A 21,349-nucleotide genomic window follows, 5' to 3' on the forward strand; every position below is an offset into this window, starting at 1 on the left:
TCTACACACTGACATCACCAGATGGTTGATACCAAAATCAGATTGACTATATTCTTTGCAGCTGAAGATGGAGAAGCTCTACACAGTCAGCAAAAACAAGACCAGGGGAGCTGACTGTAGCTCAGATAATGAGATCCTTATTGCAAAATTCAGACTTAAATTGAAGAAAGTAAGGGAAACCACTAGGCCATTCAGGAATGACCTAAATCAAATTCCTTATGATTATACAGTGGAAGTGACAAGTAGATTCAAGGGATTAGATCTGATACAGAGTGTCTAAAGAACTATAGATGGAGGTTTATAACACTGTACAGACGGCAGTGACGAAAATCATCCCAAAGAAAAAGAAATGCAACAAAGCAAAATGGTTGTCTGAGGTGGGCTTACAAATAGCTGAGAAAAGACAAGCGAAAGGCAAAGAAGAAAGGGAAAGACATACCCAACTGAAAGAGCCTTGTTCAGTGAACAATGCATAGAAACAGAACAAAAGGACGAAAAACACTAGAGATCTCTTCAAGAAAATTGGAGACACCAAGGGAACATTTCATGCAAAGATGGGTACAATAAAGGACAGAATTGGCAAGGACATAACAGAAGCAGAAGAGAATAAGAAAAGGTGGCAAGAATAAACAGAACTATACAAAAAAGGTCTTAATGACTGGGATAACCACAGTGGTGAGGTCATTCACCTAGAGCCAAACATCCTGGAGTGTGAAGTCAAGTGGGCCTTAGGAAGCATTACTATGAGCAAAGCTAGTGGAGGTGATGGAATTTCAGCTGAGCTATTTAAAATCCTAAAAGAAAACGCTGTTAAAGTGCTGCACCAATGTCAGCAAATCTGGAAAATTCAGCAGTGGCCACAGAACTGGAAAAGGTCAGTTTTCATTCCAATCCCAAAGAAAGGCAATGCCAAAGAATGTTCAAACTACCACACAATTGTGCTCATTTCACAAGGTAGCAAGGTAATGCTCAAAATCCTTCAAGATAGCCTTCAACAGTACATGAACCAAGAACTTCCATATGTACAAGCTGGATCTAGAAAAGGCAGAGGAATCAGAGATCAAATGGCCAATATCCATTGGATCATAGAAAAAGCAAGAGAATTCCTGAAAAACATCTACTTCTGCTTATTTGACTACGCTGAAGCCTTTTACTGTGTGGAGTATAACAAACTCTGGAAAATTCTTAGAGAGATGGGAATACTAGACCACCTTACCTACCTCCTGAGAAACCTGTATGAAGGTCATGAAGCAATAGTTACAACCAGACATGGAACAACGAACTGACTCAAAACTGGGAAAGGAGTACATCAAGGCTGTATATTGTCACCCTGCTTATTTAACTTCTATGCAGAGTACATACTTCAAAATGCCGGGCCAGATGAAGCACAAGCTGGAATCAAGACTGCCAGGAGAAATATCAACAACCTCAGATATACATATGATACCACCCTAATGGCAGAAAGCGAAGAGGAACTCAAAAGCCTCTTGATGAAGGGGAAAGAGGAGAATGAAATAGAAATAGCTGGCTTAAAACTCAATATTCAAACAACAAAGATCATCTCATCACTTCATGGCAAATAGACAGGGAAAAAAATGGAAACAGTGACAGACTTCTATTTTCTTGGACTCCAAAATCACTGCAAATAGTGACTGCAGTCATGAAATTAAAAGACATTTGCTCCTTGGAAGAAAAGCTATGACCAACCTAGACAGTGTATAAAAAGCACACATCACTTCGCCAACAAAGGTCCATCTAGTCAAAGCTATGGTTTTTCCAATAGTCATGTATGGAGGTGAGAGTTGGACCATAAAGAAGGCAGAGCACTGAAGAACTGATGCTTTCAAACTGTGTTGCTGGAGAAGACTCTTAAGAGTCCCTTGGACTGCAAGGAGATCCAACCAGTCAATCATAAAGGAAATCAACCCTGAATATTCTTTGGAAGGATTGATGCTGAAGCTGAAGATCCAATATTTGGCCACCTGATGTGAAGAGCCGACTCACTGGAAAAGACTCTGATGCTGGGAAAGATTGAAGGCAGGAAGAGAAGGGGATGACAGATGATGAGATGGTTGGATGGCATCACCAACTCAATGGACTGAGTTTGAGCAAACTCCAGGAGATAGTGAAGGACAGGGAAGCCTGGCACGCTGCAATCCATGGGGCTGCAAAGAGTTGAACACAATTTAGCGACTGAACAACAACAACATGATCTTTGGGTAAGGCACAATTTTTAAAAGATTGCTTTTACAAGGCCTTACATGAATTGGCCCTTAATTTTTTCCCCCAGGTTTATCTCTTGCCTCTTCCAGTCAATTCTATAGTCACATGGACCTTAAGTTTTTTAACATAACAGGCACTCTTTAACTTCTGGGCTTTCACACATGTCGCTCCATCTGCCTATAACATTCCTCTAACAACTCACTGCAGAGAGATAACACAGAATGCAGTAAAAGCACAATGAAAGCCACATGCCTGGGTCTGAATCCTGCCTCCACCATTTACTATCTATATAACTTCAGGCAAGTTACTTGCCTTCTATAAAATGAGGATAACTGTACCAATTTCATTAGGTCATATTGAGAATCAAATGAATTCACACTCATGAATATCCCCCACACACACACATACAAAAGCATCCTGTAACTACTAGCTTAAAAACTATTTTTCAAATCTCAAGTTTAAACATTTATTCTTCTGGAGAAGTCAACACCACACTATGTGGTTTAGATGCCTCTCCTACACTTGCCTGACTATAGCATTTATTACACTATACTGTGATTATACTGTAACAGATTTATAACCCTTAAACAGGACAAATGAACACATAAAAGGTCAAAGCAAGTAAAGTTAAACAGATAATATTAATCATGACACATCACCTTAGTTAAAATTTTTCTAATTCAGATCTGCAGTTTATATCATTTTTCAGTTTCCATTTTCAATTTTTGCTTTAAATTTCCTCCTCAAATTTAAAAGCCCACTGAATTAGTCAAACAAAAGAAATAGCTACTAACTATGAAAATAAAATTCAGGCATATCCATTGGGAAGGTGGCGTGTTAGAGCAGGGAAGTCTATGGCTACAGAACTCAATGACACAACTCACAAAACTCCCCTGTACAGTAAACTCTTCCCTATCCAGCTTTCTCTTCATTACAGAGTACTGAGAAGAGTTCCCCACGATACACAGAAGGTTTTTATTAGTTACCTAGTTTATATAGTATTTCATTTAAAATAACAAAGTTTCTTAGCTTTTTCTAAAACAAAAGAGTAATTAAACTTTAAAAAATATATGTGTAACAGTATTGTTACTATAGAAATTCTTCTCCTAGCGATGGAAAGATCACGCTGCTGCTAAGTCACTTCAGTCGTGTCCGACTCTGTGTGAACCCATAGATGGCAGCCCACCAAGCTCCTCTGTCCCTGGGATTCTCCAGGCAAGAATACTGGAGTAGGTTGCCATTTCCTTCTCCAATGCACGCATGCTAAGTCGCGTCAGTCATGTCCGACTCTGCGAGACTCCATAGATGGCAGCCCACCAGGCTCCACTGTCCACAGGATTCTCTAGGCAAGAATACTGGAGTGGGTTGCCATTTCCTTCTCCAGGAAAGATCATGAGTCTTCCACAAATAAGGGAAAGATGCATTTTCCTTTTCTAAATCATTCAAGAAAAACTAAAACAAAAAACAAAGAGAAGGAAAACACTGGAAGGCAATTTTCCTTGGCAAGGAAGAAAGACTTTAGATCCTAGGGATTAGCATGACAAGGGAGCAAATCAAATAAAGTCCTAGCTACAACAATTAAAGTTCATTAAAGCTTTTTGAAGTCCAAAATAGAAAGGAACTGGCAGAAAAATATAATTTTCATATTATATCATGGTACTGTTAAAAAATCCCTCCAAAGGGAATATACTCTGGCAGCTAAATTAAGCAAACAAGGTTTAATTATGATGATTAATAGTGGCTGAAATTTACTGTAAAAAAGTTATCTATACCTTCTCTATGTGGACTTCTTTAATTTCAAGTTGCTCTGTCTCTTTCAATAGGTTTATTTTGGCATCCTCTAATGCTTTTATTTCTTCTTTTAATTCTGATGCTCGATGAAAATCCTGTACGGTAATGCAATTTTCCAAAGAGTCTTTTGCCTCAATAAGTTTAACTTTTATTTCGGCCATCTAAGAAAAGATATAAATTGTATAAACACCAAACAAAAACCATTAATACAAAATCTGTAGCAAACTAAACAGTATTATTAACATCTCAACCATCTACAAGTTAATCAGTCAGGCACATATAGAAAAAGTTGTAGTCTTCCTGAAACAGACTGGAAAATCTCACATAATCTGATGACATTTTGATACTCTTATAGTTTAATAGTTAATCTATAATTTAACTTTGTGAGAGAAATTTTGAAAATGTACAAGAAATAAAAGACTTGCACAACTACATTCTAGTCAAGCATTTCTTTAATTTAGAAGAGAGTTACCTTAAGCTCTTTCTTTCTTACATCAGCTGGATCATTATTAACACCAACAGTAACAATTGGTGCCCGAATCTCTGAGATAATTTCTGTAACCTGATAAATTATAATTCAGAATAAATGCTTTAATATATATTATACAACAGAAAATGACATTCAACTGTTATACAAAACTCCAAACAGTATCCACAATCTTTTCAAAAATAGAGCAAAACATAAGCAAAAATGGCACACATTCTATTTCCTAGACAATTTTAGAAAAAAATGACCAAACAACACATCTGACTAAAAACTCTTAATATTTTGGAAAGGTAAATAGGCATATAAACACTGAAGATAAATTCTCTTTCATACAGTGCTTAGAAACAGAAAAAAAAAGAAAAAAGCCTCTAATCTTAGGTACAATAAAACTAAAATTTTCTACCTCTAATCCTCAACTCCCTCTCTTGTTAAGCTTCAATGGGAGTGGAACACAAAAATAAGAATACTCTTTAATTCTTCCTTTGGGTGTACAAGGCATAATGACAGCAAACTAAACACTTCCCTTTCAGAGACACTAGGCATTGGAGACAGTAGATTAAAAAGTTGCATCCCTAATGAAGGTACATTAAACAGCTGCTGTATAACCACTAATTGGCAGTGTTGTAGAAGGAATTTATATATTATCTGTATAAGGAAGGGCTGGAAAAGACAACCTTTGAATTAACTTGTGATTTACAATTTTATGAAAATCAATGATACAAGTCTGTTTTATAGGCTACCCCAGAGAAAAATAACAATACTTGAAAATAGTAATATAATTTTTTAAAAATATTTTATTTATCTAAAAAAAAATAAAGATATTTATTTTTGTATTTACCAAGCACTTTATGAAAATTATTTCATGGAACAATAAAAGATAAATACTGTTATTCTTATTTTGCAAACAAATAAAAATTCTAAATTAAATAATTTGGGTAAAGTCACAAATCCAGAAAGTGTCCAGTGGGAAAGGAAACCAAAGTGAAGAGGAACTAGAGCCTCTTAATGAGGGTGAAAGAGGAGAGTGAAAAGCTGGCTTAAAACTCAATATTAAGAAAAATAAGATCATGGCATCTGGTCCCATCGCTTCATGACAAATAGACGGGGAAAGGTGGAAGCAGTGACAGGTTTCCTTTTCTTGGTCTCTAAAATCACAGGGGATGATGACTATAGCCATGAAATTAGAAGACAACTACTTGGCAGGAAAGCCATGACAAACCTAGGCAGTATGTTAAAAACCAAAGACATCACTTTGCCAACAAATGTCCATATAGTTGCTGCTGCTGCTGCTAAGTCACTTCAGTCATGTCCGACTCTGTGCTACCCCATAGACGGCAGCCCACCAGGCTCCACCGTCCCTGGGATTCTCCAGGCAAGAACACTGGAGTGGACTGGAGTGGGTTGCCATTTCCTTCTCCAATGCATGAAAGTGAAAAGTGAAAGTGAAGTCGCTCAGTCGTGTCCGACTCTTAGCAACCCCATGGACTGCAGCCTACCAGCCTCTTCTATCCATGGCATTTTCCAGGCAAGAGTACTGGAGTGGGCTGCCATTGTCTTCTCCTGCATATAGTTGAGGCTATGGTTTTTCCAGTAGTCATGTACAGATATAAGAGCAGGACAATTAAGATGGCAGAGAGCTGAAGAATTGATGCTTTCAAACTGTGGTGCTGGAGAAGACTCTTGAGAGTCCCTTGGAAAGCAAGGAGATCAAACCAGTCCATCTTAAAGGAAATCAACCCTGAATATTCTTTGGAAGGACTGATGCTGAAGCAGAAGCTCCAAAACCTTGGCCACCTGATGCAAACAGCCAATTCACTGGAAAAGACCCTGATGCTAGGAAAGATTGAAGACAGAAGAAGAGGGCGACAGAGGATGAGATGGTTGGATGGCATCACCAATTCAATGGACATGAACTTGGGCAGACTCTGGGAGATGGTGAGGGACAGGGGGTCCATGGGGTCCATGGGGTCACGAAGAGTCAGAAACAACTTGGCGACTGAACAACAACAAATGTATAAATTCAGCCATCTCTCAAACCTAGCAACCAATGCCTATGCCACCTCTTCCCTAAACTGCTCCATTTCAATCTGAATCAACACAATGATAGGTACAGTAAGAGAAGAAAAGAAATATTTTTTAAAACATGTGTGAGAGGGACTGGGTTTTAAGAAGTTTAAAAGCTTCACAAAGAGACAAAACTAAAACAAAAGCAATTAAAGACAAATAAAGCCAAAAGCACTGAAAACACAATTGACATTCAGTGTTATTGACCAAAACCTTTTATTTCTATCAACAGTGAAGAAAATTACTTACAATTTGTATTCTCTTATTATCATCTATAATGATGTGGAGCAGTCTCTCAACAAGAAAAGAAATTAGGGATATTGGGGTGGTAGGTAGAGTAAGAATCTCCTGTAAGATAGCCAGCAGTCGTTTCCTAAATTCAAGAAGAACTATTTTAATTTCAATACAAAAATAGAAACACATTATATTTCACCTATTCTGCAGACTTAATTTGTCTTAATTCTTTTTTATATTTATCTCTATAGGTACAAAAATATATGTACAGACTTTAGGCCAAAAATTCACATTCTGAAAAAAATATTTATAAATGACCCTATAATCTTTCACAGATCAACATGATGAAATGACAAAATACCATACGTGATTCAAATAATTTATACCGCATTTATTATAGAGAGGACTAGTAATACTAACAAATAATTTTAAGCAAAAACCTGCAACTTTATTGTTTATTATGATGAAATTGAATTAGAAGCTCATATTTCCGTATGCACATAACAGGGAAGAGAAACAGAAACAGTATGTATTTTCACTTATATACTCCATATATGTATTATATATATATATAAGAGGAAAGAAAAAACTTCATATAATACTTTAGAGAGCTAGGTTAAATACATTTAATCATATGGTAATATGACTGTATTTTAACAAAGACTATTAGGAGAGCAAATTAGAACAAGAGTTAACATTTAAATGTACCTTCCTCCTTCTTCATTGGTATCCAAAGACTTGATAATTAGAATCAATTGTTGACCTATGAATTCTTTTGTCATCAAATTGCCAATATAGGAAAAATCACCTCTCTGTTCTTCATTTACAACTGGAATGCTTTGAATATAACTAAAACAAGCACAATAAATAAAAAGTAGAATTTGTTACAAAACATTGAACAGCTCCCCATTAAGTCAGAAAAGGGTCATTTTACGCCTTATCAGTCCCAAGATCAATATGTGGACATTTATACCATGTGATACTAATGTGATTCAGAAACTAAACTCTGTGTTATTGTCATGAACTTTCGTGAACTTACTGGCTTGATTCAAAAGAACTTGGAAATATATTTTCATTAAAAATACACATTTCCTATGGGAAATTTTCAAAAGGTACATATTTATGTCTCTTAATATAACTAATTATTTCAATATCACTAGTATTTTCAATTACAAAGTTCTAAATCTCTTCTCCAAAAATACAATTATTCAGAAAGAGCCAGTTTTCCCTCATCATCCTTAATCATTATTTTGTTTAAAAGAATATTAGTATAAAGAAAAATTACGTTGTTACCCATGAACACAACGACCTTTTAAAAAAATTAGAAAAAAATACATAGCTTCATGAATTTGTATTATCCTTGCTTGAGGGCTTTCCTGGTGGCTCAGATGGTAAAGAATCTGCCTATAATGCAGGAGACCTGGGTTAGATCCCTAGGTCAGGAATATCCCCTAGAGAGGGAAATGGCTATCCAGTATTCTTAACTGGAGAATTCCATGGACAGAGGAGCCTGGTGGGCTACAGTCCTTGCTTAGGGTCCTATTAATCGCTATACTGTTCTTATTCTGGTATAACTGCTACCAAGCAAGCACTGTCAACCACACTTTCATTTTTACTGTGTGTGTGTGTGCTCAGTTGCTCAGTAGTCTCCAACTCTTTGTGACCCTACGAACTGTAGCCTGCCAGGTTCCTCTGTCCACGGGATTATCCTAGCAAGAATACTGGAGTGGGTTGCCATTTCCTCCTCCAGGGACTTTCTGACCCAGGGATTAAATCTGCATCTGCGGCTTATGCATTGGCAGGCAGATTCTTAACCACTGAGCCACCAGGGAATCCCTTTAATTTTTTACTACCACTGCCTAAATTAGTCATTTACAACCCTCACCTAGATAACATTCAAGAGCCTACCAGAAGTTCTCCTTTTTCTCTGTGGAACAAAAAAAGCTATTTAAAAGCAAAATAAAGAAAGAGTTTAAATAGATTATGAGTTTAAACTTACACATCTAGGTGCCATTAGGTTGGAATAGATGAAATGACTCATTAGAAAAGACCCTGATGCTGGGAAAGACTGAAAGCAGGAGAAGGGGACAACAGAGGAAAATATAGTTGGATGGCATCACGGACTCAATGGACATGAGTTTGAGCAAGCACCAGAAGATGGTGAAGGACGGGAAGCCTGGTGGGCTGCAGTTCATGGGACCGCAAAGAGTCAGAAACAACTGAACAACAATAATGTAGATGAAAAATGTGTTATTTTAAACTGCCAACAAAAATCAAGTTATAGATACTGCAGAATTCTATATGACGAATAAATGAAATGACTCATAAAATGACAGCCAAGAGTAAATAAAAGCTCATCATTCTATGGCAATGATATTAGGAACTTCAAACGTACCAGCTACCTTTTGGAATGTGGCAGGAAACTAAACAAAAGCTACAAAACTGATAATTATCAAAATCTATAAATCAGTAGAGTTGCTGATTTCTGACAAGCTAGAAAACCTTCACTCAACTTTGGATCCCTCCCTACTTTTCCATCCCAGCTTCAGCACAATGCATAGCATTAAGACTTTGGGTATTTTCAAAAATAAATTCAGAGTAGTAGTTATCTCATTAGTAATTACAAATCCTGAACTGCATAAATAGAACTTAAAATGGACCCAGCAATTTTAATTACCATGAAATCTTCTATTCTCAACCATTTTTACAGGTAATCATTATAATAAAGAGATCACTCAAGAAAGTCTTTTTTTAAACTAAGAATTTATATTTGAGCTTTCTAAAAATTGTATTAGTGTCCCTTTTCCTTACTCAAATTTAATAAGCCTCATTTAACATCTCCAATTTCTCTCTTTACATGAACACCTCAATTAACAGGAAATTGTTTCGTATTAGCATTCAGAGTCACTGACTCTTCCTGTTACAAAATGTTACAAAATGCCTGAAAATTTGAGATTATCAAGAAACAATTTTTCCATTTTTGCTTCTGTTCCTGAAAAAAACTATTCCTGTATAATGACATTGCTCCAAAAAGAAAATCATCCTATTTAAGTATTATTTCAATAATTAAATATAATCTTTAAATCTTTTTGTAAGTGAAAAAAACAAGTTGATTCAAGTAAATTAATTAAAAACTTATAAAGCAACAAAGGATATGTAAAAATCAGTGATTTTTACATTTTCTCTCAAAATCATTTTCTCTCAAAGTGAAAGGAACCGAGCTCTTCACATGTCAATTTTCATGTAATCTAAGAATTAATCTGTGAAGCAGTCTTTGAGGAGATGTTTTCTGTTATTTAAATATTTAACATATCCTCATACTTTCTTGTATTTTCTCAATCTATGAGCACTTATAACTTTTATATAAACATATGTTATTAAACACTGCATCAAAAACTTATTCCTTTTGGCCCTTTGCTGTTCACCTGAGTTATCACAACCTTGTTAATTGGCTATTTGTTGTTGTTCGGTTGTTCAGTTGTGTCCAACTCTTTGCAACCCCATGGACTGCAGCATGGACAGGCTTCCCCTGTCCTTCAACATCCATACCTCAATACAAAATAAAAAGTTAAAAAAAAAATCATTTCTTTTTGGAACATTTCAACATGGCCCAAATTGCATTATAATGAATATTCCAATTAAAGCCTGAAGTAATTACCATTAAAACTCTTAAGTAGATTCCCACGTTTCTCATGTTACTATGAGCTCAAGCTCTAAGTTTCCATATTGGCTCACATTTAAGATATTTTTAAGTTCAATGTTTTGCATACAAAACTCAATTCAAACACATTCTTAGCTTTGCTCTCTAACTTATATGTGGAGCCATTATAAGTAAAAGCTTTCCTGGTGGCTCAAATGGTAAAGAATCTGCCTGCAATGTGGAAGACCTGGGTTCAATCCCTGGGTCTTGAAGATCCCCTGGAAAGGGGATGGCTACCTACTCCAGTATTCTGGCCTGCAGAATTCCATGGACAGAGGAGCCTGGCGGGCTCCAGTTCTTGGGGTTGCAAAGAGTCAGACAGGACTGAATGACTAACACTTTCACTTTCATAAGCAAAAGCATAATTCTGTATTTCCAAAAAAAGAAGAATTCATGCCCATAATTCATATTGTATGAAAAGCTTTTTTAAAAAATGCATCAAAACCAGGACTTCCTGGTGGTCCAGTGGTTAAGACTCTCCACTTCCACTGAAGGGGGCACAGGTTCACTCCCTGGTTGGGGAACTAAGATCCCCACAAGGTGCAGTCAAAAAAAAAAGAGGCACTAAAATCATGAAGTTAAAAAATCTACACACCAATATCCATAAAAAAAAAATACATATATAACCTTTGGCCCAGCAATTCCACCTCTTGGAATCAACTCTACAAAATCCCAAACAAACGTAAAAATGTAAAGAAAGTTTAAGACACCTATATCACTGAAAACTGAAAACATCCTAAATGTCCATCAACCATCAAAAGAGCAAATTAAATATTACCACCATACTGTGAAGTGATATGCTGTTAAAACTGTGATAGATTTGTATGTACCAATATATAATGAGCTCATGTATCAGTAGTTGAAAAAAAAGCAAAGGTATGTATAGTCTGTGTTATAGTTTTAAAATTATGCATTTAATGTATATCTCCAAATGCAGATAAAGAGAGTTTGGAATTGTATGCCCCAAACTGTTTAGATATTAACTCTATGGAGATTGAGGAATTAGGAGATAAGAGGAAATATTTTTATTCTATGTATTTCTGTATTTGAATTTTTGACAATGCATTCATGTTTTATAACTCTAAAGTGAACTAAGTAGAAATGAGAGTAATTCAAATAAATTAAAAGATACTTTGAAAAAACTTTTTAAAAGACAAAAAGCCAAACAGTAACAGTTTTAATAAATACTAAAACAGGGATCCACCCGGTCAATTGGAAAACTATTGCTTGCCCATGCACCAGATCCAGCCTGTTCCTGTTTTTGTACAGCATGAAAGCTAAGATTTTTACATCTTTAAATGACATACATATAAATACATAAGTAAAAATATGTACATGTGAAAATTACATGAAATTCAAATTTTAGTGTCCATAAAAGTTAATGAAAGTTTTATCAGAAAACAGCCAGACCTATTCGTAACATATTTTGTGGCTGCTTTTGCAGAGCCACAGTAGAATGAGTCACTGCAGGAGAGACAGTATGGCCCACAGAAATATTTGCTAAATATATTTACTACCTGGCACTTAGAAAAGGTTTGCCAACAAATTTCAAAAGGTAGCACACCACTGTCAACCTTACGAAAAATGTTCACCATCACATCTGAACAATTTTAAGAAAACGTCTCAAAACATACTGACTTTGGTCTTTTAGTATACTGAGCAGCACAGGATATTCTCTAGAAAGTCTCAAGGTGCATACCTATTTTTCCTTGTCTGTCCAAAAAACTGGATTTTAACTTATTCTTAATCAAGCATGGCTCTGAGGGAGGGGACTGGCAAGTTAACACACAACAACACAAGTACAACATAAGCACAGTCCAAACCAAAGGAAAAAATTTTACCTCAGTAAATATTCTGCATATACTACAGGCTCTGGCAAAATCTGCTCTAAAAATTCTTCACCTTCTTCCCCTTTTGATTTCAAATGTTCACAAAGGACACGCCAATACAAAGCAATTTCAGGAGTTAATGTATCCGCTGGAATCAATTTCCTTCATTTAAAAAGGAAAGAATAAAAGATATCTTAATACCCAGTAAAAATTTGAACACACAAAAAATTTGAACCGAGTAGAAAATTGGGACTAAGCAGCCTTGATTTATAACCACCACCTCTTTAATTGCAAAGTCATTAATTTATCCTCACAAAAAAGAGTGAAAATATTTAGACAAAAAGGAAAAAGAAAGAATCAAATATGCAAACGTAATAGGAATGCATGCTGTTGGACTTTTCATGGTAGGTTTAATGCAAATATAAAAGTAATAAAACAAAACCAAAAATGCAAAGTAGTCTAAGTGGTGAGTTCTTATATAAGGAGGAAAAAAGGGAAAAAAGACATTCACCAGAGTAAAGAAAACCTAAGAGGTGTGGGTAAAAGATACCGATACAATCTTAAGTAATGGCAAAAGGGACTACTTTTAAATACAGAAGTTCATCAATTATCATATTTCAAATAATGAGCACTTTATATACCTGCCATCATTATTTTTACAGATTTCTGCCAGTTCATTAAGAGGAGTCACTGAAAACCAGGCATTGAGAACAGAGACTGCTACTTCGGAAGAATTTTCCACATCCAATCGATGAAGCAACTCTAATATATTTCCTTCAGTGAAACGTAACCAGCCTTGGAAAAGATGCTTCTGCATTGCTTGTTTCACAACATCTGTTAAGTCATTGGAAACATAGGTGAACAAAGTCCCCCTCTAGCTTCCATCTCCTACATTTTTTGTGCTTTAATTAACTTTTATCAGATCAATGTTAACATTAAGTCGACATTTACTACAAAAATGAAACCAGACACAGACAAAACAAAGCATACTAAAGAAAAAATTAAAAGAACAGTGATATTACAAAAGTCACTAGATCTTCACTTTTAAGTGAAAATGGAAAAGGTCAGAACCAAATACATAACCACTACCACAGCCTGATATCTGTGCATGCCTTCTCTCATTGAGTTCACTGGGCTTCAGATGTTAGTCTAGACTATATGTAATACCTATTATTTCACTTGCTGCCTGACTTCATGTATTTATTATATGACTGATATTTGCAGTGGTGAATCATACAAACAATATCACTGAAAAACCTTATTCTTAGTTTTTAAAGTCATCCTAGTTATTAGTCCTTCAAACTCAGGTTTTCTTGCTGTGGCAACATTAAAGCCATTGGAGACTTCTCACGGGGTTTGGAAATTTAAAATATATCATTTCTCATATCACTGCTATAAGTCAATTGTCCAGATGTAAAAGAGAAAAGGTGGGAAACAGGGAAAATAACCTGGTCTGACCATTTCTACTTGTTTTAGATGCACAGAACACATTCATAGCAGGATATACACAAAAGGGATAAGATAGCATTTTTTTTTAAAGAGAGAGGGCTGAAAAAGAGATTCTGCCCTACTGCTGACGTAAGTTATTTTTACAGCCTTAAACTCTAGTTTCTCCATACACCAAACACAGAAAAAAACAAACTGTGCTGCTTCTAAGTACCAAGATCTTAAAAAATGTCTTCTATACAATACACCTAGATAAACTTTGTCAGGATGTGGAAGTGATAGATTTACCTGATCTAATTTATTAATAGGACACTCCTTCCTAAACCTTTTAGTTTGACCTCAAAATCTACTAAAGTTTTATGTATAAAGATGTCTAAATTACCTGATCGGTCATTGAGACCTTGTTGAAGGAGCATTACTCTCTGAGCAATGGACAGAGCTCTCATGTGAACCTTTTCAGCTAAAACCTTTAAGAGATAACAAAAAATGGCCATTAAACTCAATATAATTTATGCATTTTATAACTAGTAATATCTCCTTCACCTAAGAAAATTATCTACACTCTCCAAAAAAAATTAATACCTGGCAACATATTAATGCAATAGGATTCTACCTAAATTATTTATACTCTGTCCATAAAAATCTCAATTGAAGAAATTGCTACATGCCAAATATTTTTCAAAGGTATTTTAAGAATATGGCTTCTTGTCTTTTTAAGAACAGGTCTACACAAGACACTGGACTTATTTACCTGATAAGCCAGCTTTCTTACAGTTTCTTTCACATCCTTGGTGCGCTCAACAATTTTTGGCAAAGTCTTTGCTGATGGCGCAATACACGATAACACTGCCCGCCTAACTTCTGGATTTGAATCATTTTCAATCAAAGTAGCATATGCTAAAAATAGAGTAATACATTTTAGTACAGCAACAAAATATTTATTTAGCCATAGTCATAAGATAGCCCATATTTCATAATCTTTATAATGATAAAAATACCATATTTTAGTCTTACACACTTAATTTTAGCCGAAGATTCTTTTCTGCCAACATCCCTTGAAAAGGACAGAATGAGAAAGCAGTCAATGGACTGGGCATAAAGGCTAAAACTGAAAACAAATAACCCTAAAAATCATGAAAAATCCATCATTCAGATTATGTCTTTGCTACTCAAAATTTAGAAAAAAGTCTAAGGTGGAAGGCATATTAGTTTATCTTAAACTAATATGGCTTTTATAAAGAGGTCATTATTTTTTTTTAAATTATACAATATTGCAGTGGTTTTGCCATACATTGACATGAATCAGCCATGGGTACACACATGTTCCCCATCCCGAACCCCCGTCCCCATCCCATACCTCTGGGTCATCCCAGTGCACCAGCCCTGAGCACTCTGTCTGCTGAACAAAATTCATTTCCTATATTTAAATACTTACCTCTATTTCTCAGGTTTTCCTCAGGTTTATAATCAAGTATATGTTAACTATTAAACATACATATTTTACACATTATTATGTCCTTCATTCAATGCCAAAAAATACCAACTACCATGAGTTATCAAAATTATAAAGCTAGTAATAGAGACAAAGAGAAAAACAAATCAGAAGAGTTCCCAAAAGAAGCCTAGGCATACACAGAAAAGTGGAATAAGACTCTTTACAAGCCGAGGTAGAGAGAGATTTCTTAAATAAAAGATAGAAAGCACAAATCATAAAAGAAGAGATTGGTAATTTTGACATTAGGAATTTGTCCAACAAAAGACATAGTGAAGAGAGTGAAATAATCCATCTAAAGTAGGATAATCTACAATCCATATAACACAATGGTTTCCTTTCAGAATATATAAAGAACTCCAATTAATAAGACAAGTCAATAGAAAAATAAGCAGAACACATTAACAGGCATTACACAGAAGAAATAAAATTGGTTGCTAAATATTTGAAAAGATGCATAACAATAACATATGATACATATAACCAGATTCACAGAAATTTAAAAATATGACAGTACCAGACATTGGAAAGGATAGGGCTCAATGAACACTTTTATACAGTTATTGGAAATATAAGTTGATAAACTGTTTTGTAGATCACCTGCACCTTACCTAATAAAGCTGATGGCATATACCAACAAGCCAACCCTTAGGTATACATCCCAGAAAAATTGTGCACCAGAACCCATGTAAAAGAACATTCATAGCAACAACACTGTATTTTAACAGGGAAAAAAATCCAAACAACTAGAAGGTCCACCAATATCAGAAACAATAAAATTGTCTTATACAGCAGAATGTTATAAATCAGCAAATAAATATATCAACATGGATGAATGCTACAATTAGAAATAATGTTGAGAGCATAGAAAAATATAGTATGATTCACAAGACATATAAAATGATAGACAAAACTTAACGTTATTTAGAGGTATATACATGTGGTTGGGCCTCCCAGGTGGTAGTAAAGAATCCGTCTGCCAATGCAGGACATGATCCCTGGGTCAGGAGATCACCTGGAGGAGGAAATGGCAACCCACTCCAGAATTCTTGCCTGAAAAATCCCATGGACAGAGGAGCCTGGTGGGCTACAGTCCATAGGGTCACAAAGAGTCAGACACGACTGAGTGACTGAGCACGCACACACATGTGCTTAACTGTTCAAACAAACAAAAGGCAAGAGAATAATTAAACCAAAATTCAAGATAATCATTAATTCAGAGGGAGAGTGATAGAACTGGAGTGGGACCTAAGATAGGCTTCAAAGATACTGATGATATTCTTTTTTTTTTTAAGTTGGACGGTGGCTACTTGAGTATAAGATTTTTCTTAATTTAAGTTTCAAAATCATATTATATACCTGTACATACATATGAACTATACTCTTCCATAATATGTCATAATAAGAAGATTCATCTGCTGAGAATTTAACAAAATCACGAAACTGAAAAAGGATTTAGGGAGCTATACATACCATTAACCACTGGGCATTCATCATCTTTGGGATCCTGAAGGCGTGAAAGAGCAAGAACTGCCTGTATCCTTACATTTGGAATTTTATCTTTCAATCTAATAAGCATAGCTTCATTAATTTTATCAAACAAATCATCATCAATCTGGGCATTTTCTGGCATATTTCCCAAGAGCTTGTTTATGAGCTGGCATGCTCTAAATCTAACTGCATTGCTGTTTGCTTCATGAGACTAAAACAGAAACAAATCAAAATTTATTCCAAGTCACATACCATTATTAAATAATAACATACCATTTGAATTCTATATGTTTAGAATTCAAGAATTTATAACAATAACTCATAACTTGCAGAAAAACCTTGATCCATACGCATACTAAATATACATTACATATCACAAAGACTCAAAATATACATCAAGTATTCACTAAATTACAAAAGCATATTCCTCTTTGTAGGAACTCTTACTTCAAAAATAGAGAACCCAATTAAAACAAATGTTTATGAGAAATGACTTAGAATGGTCATCAAAAATTAAATTCAGTTATTTTTAAAAGTTCACATTTTAATCTTAAGGACAGTTCCAATATTTCCTTTACATTTTCTCAATTATCAGATATTTCATTCTCTAAGATGCACAAACTCCTATGGCCCTTTTAAAATAGCAAAATTTTCTATACTATTTCCTGAAATTCTAGTTTTCCTATACCTTTAATAGAAAAGTAAGCAAATAATTTAAAATGCCACCATCCTCCTCCTCCTTTTCATCATTTTCCATATCTGACTGGTGAAATGAAGTAACAAACTTTGCGGCAAAGTCTATTACTCTTTCCACAGCTGGTTCTCGTTTATAGACCACCATAGCGTATTTAAGGTAATGAACAAACTCCTCATGAAAACCTGTTTTGTCATCCACCTGAAAGAGAAAAGAAATCCTTCAAAAACTTCATGGATTAAATCCTTTTTTCTCAACATTACTCTAAAACGCTGAAAACACCAGCCCCACCACAAACTAAAATCATTATTTAGTAAACTCTCAATTATCCAAACCACCAAAGGGGAAATAAATCTGCACAAATCTCTCTCTAGAGAAATTTACTTCTCCCAGGAAGAAAACAAACGTGAATTTTGACAGTGAAAAGAATTCCTCCGATATTTTTTTCAACACTCCTTAATTCTCCATATGATGCCTTGGTACCAGTTCAGTAAAAATTTGCTTCTTTATGAACAATCCAAAATCAACAACAGCGTCTGCATTTCATCGAGTTACCTTTAATGTGTGCGGGCGAGTAGTCGCTGCAGTTGCGTCTGACTCTTTGCGACCCTATGGACTGTAGCCTGCCAGGTTCCTCTGACCATGGAATTCTCCAGGCAAGAATACTGGAGTGAGTTGCCATGCCCTCCTCCACGGGATCTTCCCAATTCAGGGATCGAACCCGCGTCTCTTGCGGCTCCTGAACTGCAGGAGGATTCTTTACCGCTGAGCCAGCGGGGAAGCCCTCTACCCTTAATATCACACGACAATTCCTTTCCGATAACACCTTTCACATCCTGTCTCATATCCTCAAGCCCTATTATACTGATTTGGAATTTTTCTAGCACCTCAAGATAATTTATTTTCCTGAAATCCATTGTCCTATCCGTCTCAAGGCTTCATTCAAAAGGAAGCAAACCGTATTTACGTGACTAGGAAGAGTCTGGTGCTAACAATTAATTTGCTAATTGGTGATTTGATGCAATTTCACTGAGGCGCGAGGTTTAAGTAATTAAATGTGGGCGGTGACCAGAAGGACAACAACCGATGAGCCACCGCGTTCAGGACCCAGGCTGCGGCCCTACACTAGGTCGCCCCGGTGCGCGCAAAACATTTTTCTTAGATTCACCGCCAGAGAATTAACGGTCGACGCCGCAGGCCTCTCCGCACCGGGTCTGGAAGGTTGAGAAGGCTGGGGTCGTGGTGAGATTAGCCGGGAGGGTAGCGGGAAGCCCCTGGGAGAGAGGTCGGGGAGGGGAGAGGCGGGGGCCCCGGACCGCGGGCGGCCGCGCTTACCGAGCCGTAGGTGCGGTTCAGAGCCACCACCAGCTTCGCCTGGTTCTGGTGAGGCTGCTGCGCCAGCTGGAAGGCCTCTTTAATCGGCAGCAGTCTCTTCTCCTTCCCCATGGCGCCAGTACCCGGCCAAGACAAAGCCGGTTCGCGTTCGCCTACAGCTGGCCCGACGGACCAAGGTCCGAGTCTCCACTGGGAAGCAGACAGTCGAGGGCGTGGTTACCGCCAAAGCTTTCAAACAACTCCCGCGGGAGAAGGAAATACCGCGAGACTACCGCGAGTGCGTAGAGCGGCGAGAGCTGGAAGAGGTGAATCCACCGCCTTCAACATCGCGATGTGGGCGCATGCGCTGAGGGTCTTTTAAGCCGTTTTCTGAGGGGACTTGGCGTTTCCAAGAGAAAGGGTCATCGGCTCCCCCGGAAGAGATCTCCGCTGGGAGTGCGAACCTTGTGGAGATTCGACTGTTGGAACCGAGCTGGTGGCGCTAGGCCTAATCGGGTCTTGCGGCTGGGGGTGCGGCGAGGAAGAAGAAAGGATCCTCCATGGGTGAGAACAGGGACTCTGCTGAGGGGAAGAATCCCTGCTCCCCCTGAAGGGGAGGAGGGAAGGCTAGGGCGTCTGGTTGTGCTGCGCAGCGCCCTTGCTTCTACTGGGAAGGGAGATGTTCCGAGGTGTTCTGATGGAGACGAGCCGCTTTTTAATTCTGAGCGGTTGTTGTCCTTCTGGTCAATGCCCACATCTAATTACTTAAACCTCGCCCCACAGTGAAATTGCTGGTGGAGAGTCTGCAAACGTGGGAGGCAATTGGGGAAGAAAGGCACGAGTTAATTTAGATACAGCTTGTTGTAGATGTACAGGCTTTGAAGGCCTAGTTTACAAACGTGCATGTTGTTTAGTCGCTAAGTCGTGTCCAACTCTTTGCGATCCCAGGGACTGTAGCCCGCCAGGCTGCTCTGTCCGTGGGATTTCCCAGGCAAGAATACTGGAGTGGGTTGCCATTTCCTCCACGGGATCTTCCCCACCCTGATTTCCAACCCGCATCTCCTGGGAAGCCACCAGGGAAGCCCCACAAAAGTACCTAAGGGCAACGTTTTCAACAAAGGAGAACGCAGATTGGAAAAGGGTATAGAGATTAAGATAAATTGCCTTCCGAATTTTTATTAATAGAGTTATTTCAGGTAGAAATCAACATCTCCATACTTACAGCCAACTAAAGAATTAGATTACAGTGCTTCATGTACGCCTTTTTCCTATCGAACTATCTTCCCTCCCCGGCAGTAATGGATTTTCTTCTTTTTGGGGGAGGGGGAGATTTTCTTAATTTACTGTTAACTTTTGTGTGTTAATGACATATGAATAAATCTATGAATAAGTATACTGTATTGTTTTCATGTTCTAACGTTATATGAGTAATCATATGGAACCTGCTTTTTCCCATAACTGTTACTTTTGAAGTTTATTCATACTGATACTTTCATAACAGCAGCTGAACACCTTATGGACCCTTTGTCTAGGAAAAAGTAATCAGGTTGATCTAGGAAGGAAAAGGAAAATTTTACTCAAGCCAACCTGAGGATTATAATCCATGAGGTAGTCTTCCAGAAAGCTCTGAGGACTGTTCTGCCTTTTAGAGGTCTAAGCACGATTATATGTTTTTGAGACGAAGGGTGACTTTCAACGCATTATTGACAGTTTACACAATCCAGATCTATGGATGTGAAGAGAGTAGTAGGTCATACGAGACCCCTTACAAGATTAAGAAGGAAGGTTATCTCCTAGGAGGTCTGATTAGTGCAGCTACACAAGACACACTAAAGGGGAGGGAGGAGGCCCAAATAGAGAAAAATTTTATGTTTTAATTTTTCTTTTCTTGCCATAAAATTGTATTTTATTTCATTACCTTTTATGCCAAGACACTATTTTAAGCACTTCATTTAATCCTCCGATACAACCCTTGAAACTACTTTCTCCTTTTTAAGAAGAGGAAACTGAGGTACAGATAGGTTTCTCTAATATTCTGTTGTTTGAGTGTGCCATAATTTGTTCATCCATTCTCTTGCTTTATAGTCCTAATTCCTAAAACATTATAGGTATTCAAATGCTAGTTAAAATAATAAATATGGTAGCAGTTGGAGTCCTCATAATTTCAAAATTATTAAAATGTCTAATTTCTGAAAAGGCAAGATGTGTGGGTACTTTAGGTTAATCAGCTGCAGGAAAATCATAGAGGTTTAAGAGTGCATGGAATATGCTTGATAACAATCATAATCTCACTGTAGATTAAAATGTAGAATGTCTAGATAGCTGTGGTGAAAGAAACATAGAAAGGGCATTATTTTTTTTAATCAAGTATATCCAAAATAGCATTTTAACATGTATTCAGCATAAATTGAGAATTATTTTACACTAGCCACGTTTCAAGTGCTAAATGGAGCTAGTGGCTGCCGTATTAGTGTAGAACTATTCTTTGGGAACCACTGAACTTACCATTTGTTTTTCATCTATAATCAACTGGTGAACTAAAAGTTAGAACAAACTAATATTTGGAGGCATTTTTCTTATTTTG

At 36.8% G+C, this 21,349-nt stretch overlaps 2 protein-coding genes across 2 annotated transcripts in view; one reads left to right on the forward strand and one right to left on the reverse strand.

Annotated features, from left to right (window-relative positions):
- The window catches only part of NCAPG (non-SMC condensin I complex subunit G), a 45,552-nt gene extending 26,560 nt beyond the window's left edge, over positions 1-18,992 (reverse strand). The window contains exons 1-11 of the mRNA XM_081593557.1: positions 18,787-18,992; positions 17,446-17,652; positions 16,740-16,968; positions 14,526-14,671; positions 14,157-14,241; positions 12,970-13,162; positions 12,341-12,490; positions 7,508-7,648; positions 6,815-6,938; positions 4,487-4,576; positions 3,996-4,175 (exon numbers count right to left, since the gene is read on the reverse strand). Coding sequence (XP_081449683.1) covers positions 3,996-4,175; positions 4,487-4,576; positions 6,815-6,938; positions 7,508-7,648; positions 12,341-12,490; positions 12,970-13,162; positions 14,157-14,241; positions 14,526-14,671; positions 16,740-16,968; positions 17,446-17,652; positions 18,787-18,897 — 1,656 coding nt within the window. The 5' untranslated portion in view covers positions 18,898-18,992. The remainder of the gene's footprint in view (positions 1-3,995; positions 4,176-4,486; positions 4,577-6,814; positions 6,939-7,507; positions 7,649-12,340; positions 12,491-12,969; positions 13,163-14,156; positions 14,242-14,525; positions 14,672-16,739; positions 16,969-17,445; positions 17,653-18,786) is intronic.
- A 77-nt stretch (positions 18,993-19,069) lies between these two features.
- The window catches only part of FAM184B (family with sequence similarity 184 member B), a 161,803-nt gene continuing 159,523 nt past the window's right edge, over positions 19,070-21,349 (forward strand). The window contains exon 1 of the mRNA XM_081593534.1: positions 19,070-19,329. The gene's annotated coding sequence lies outside the window, so the exon portion shown is untranslated. The remainder of the gene's footprint in view (positions 19,330-21,349) is intronic.

This window comes from Giraffa tippelskirchi, chromosome 1, assembly GCF_054371585.1.
Source record: "Giraffa tippelskirchi isolate mGirTip1 chromosome 1, T2T-mGirTip1v1.2.pri, whole genome shotgun sequence".
Taxonomy (NCBI): Eukaryota; Metazoa; Chordata; class Mammalia; order Artiodactyla; family Giraffidae; genus Giraffa; species Giraffa tippelskirchi.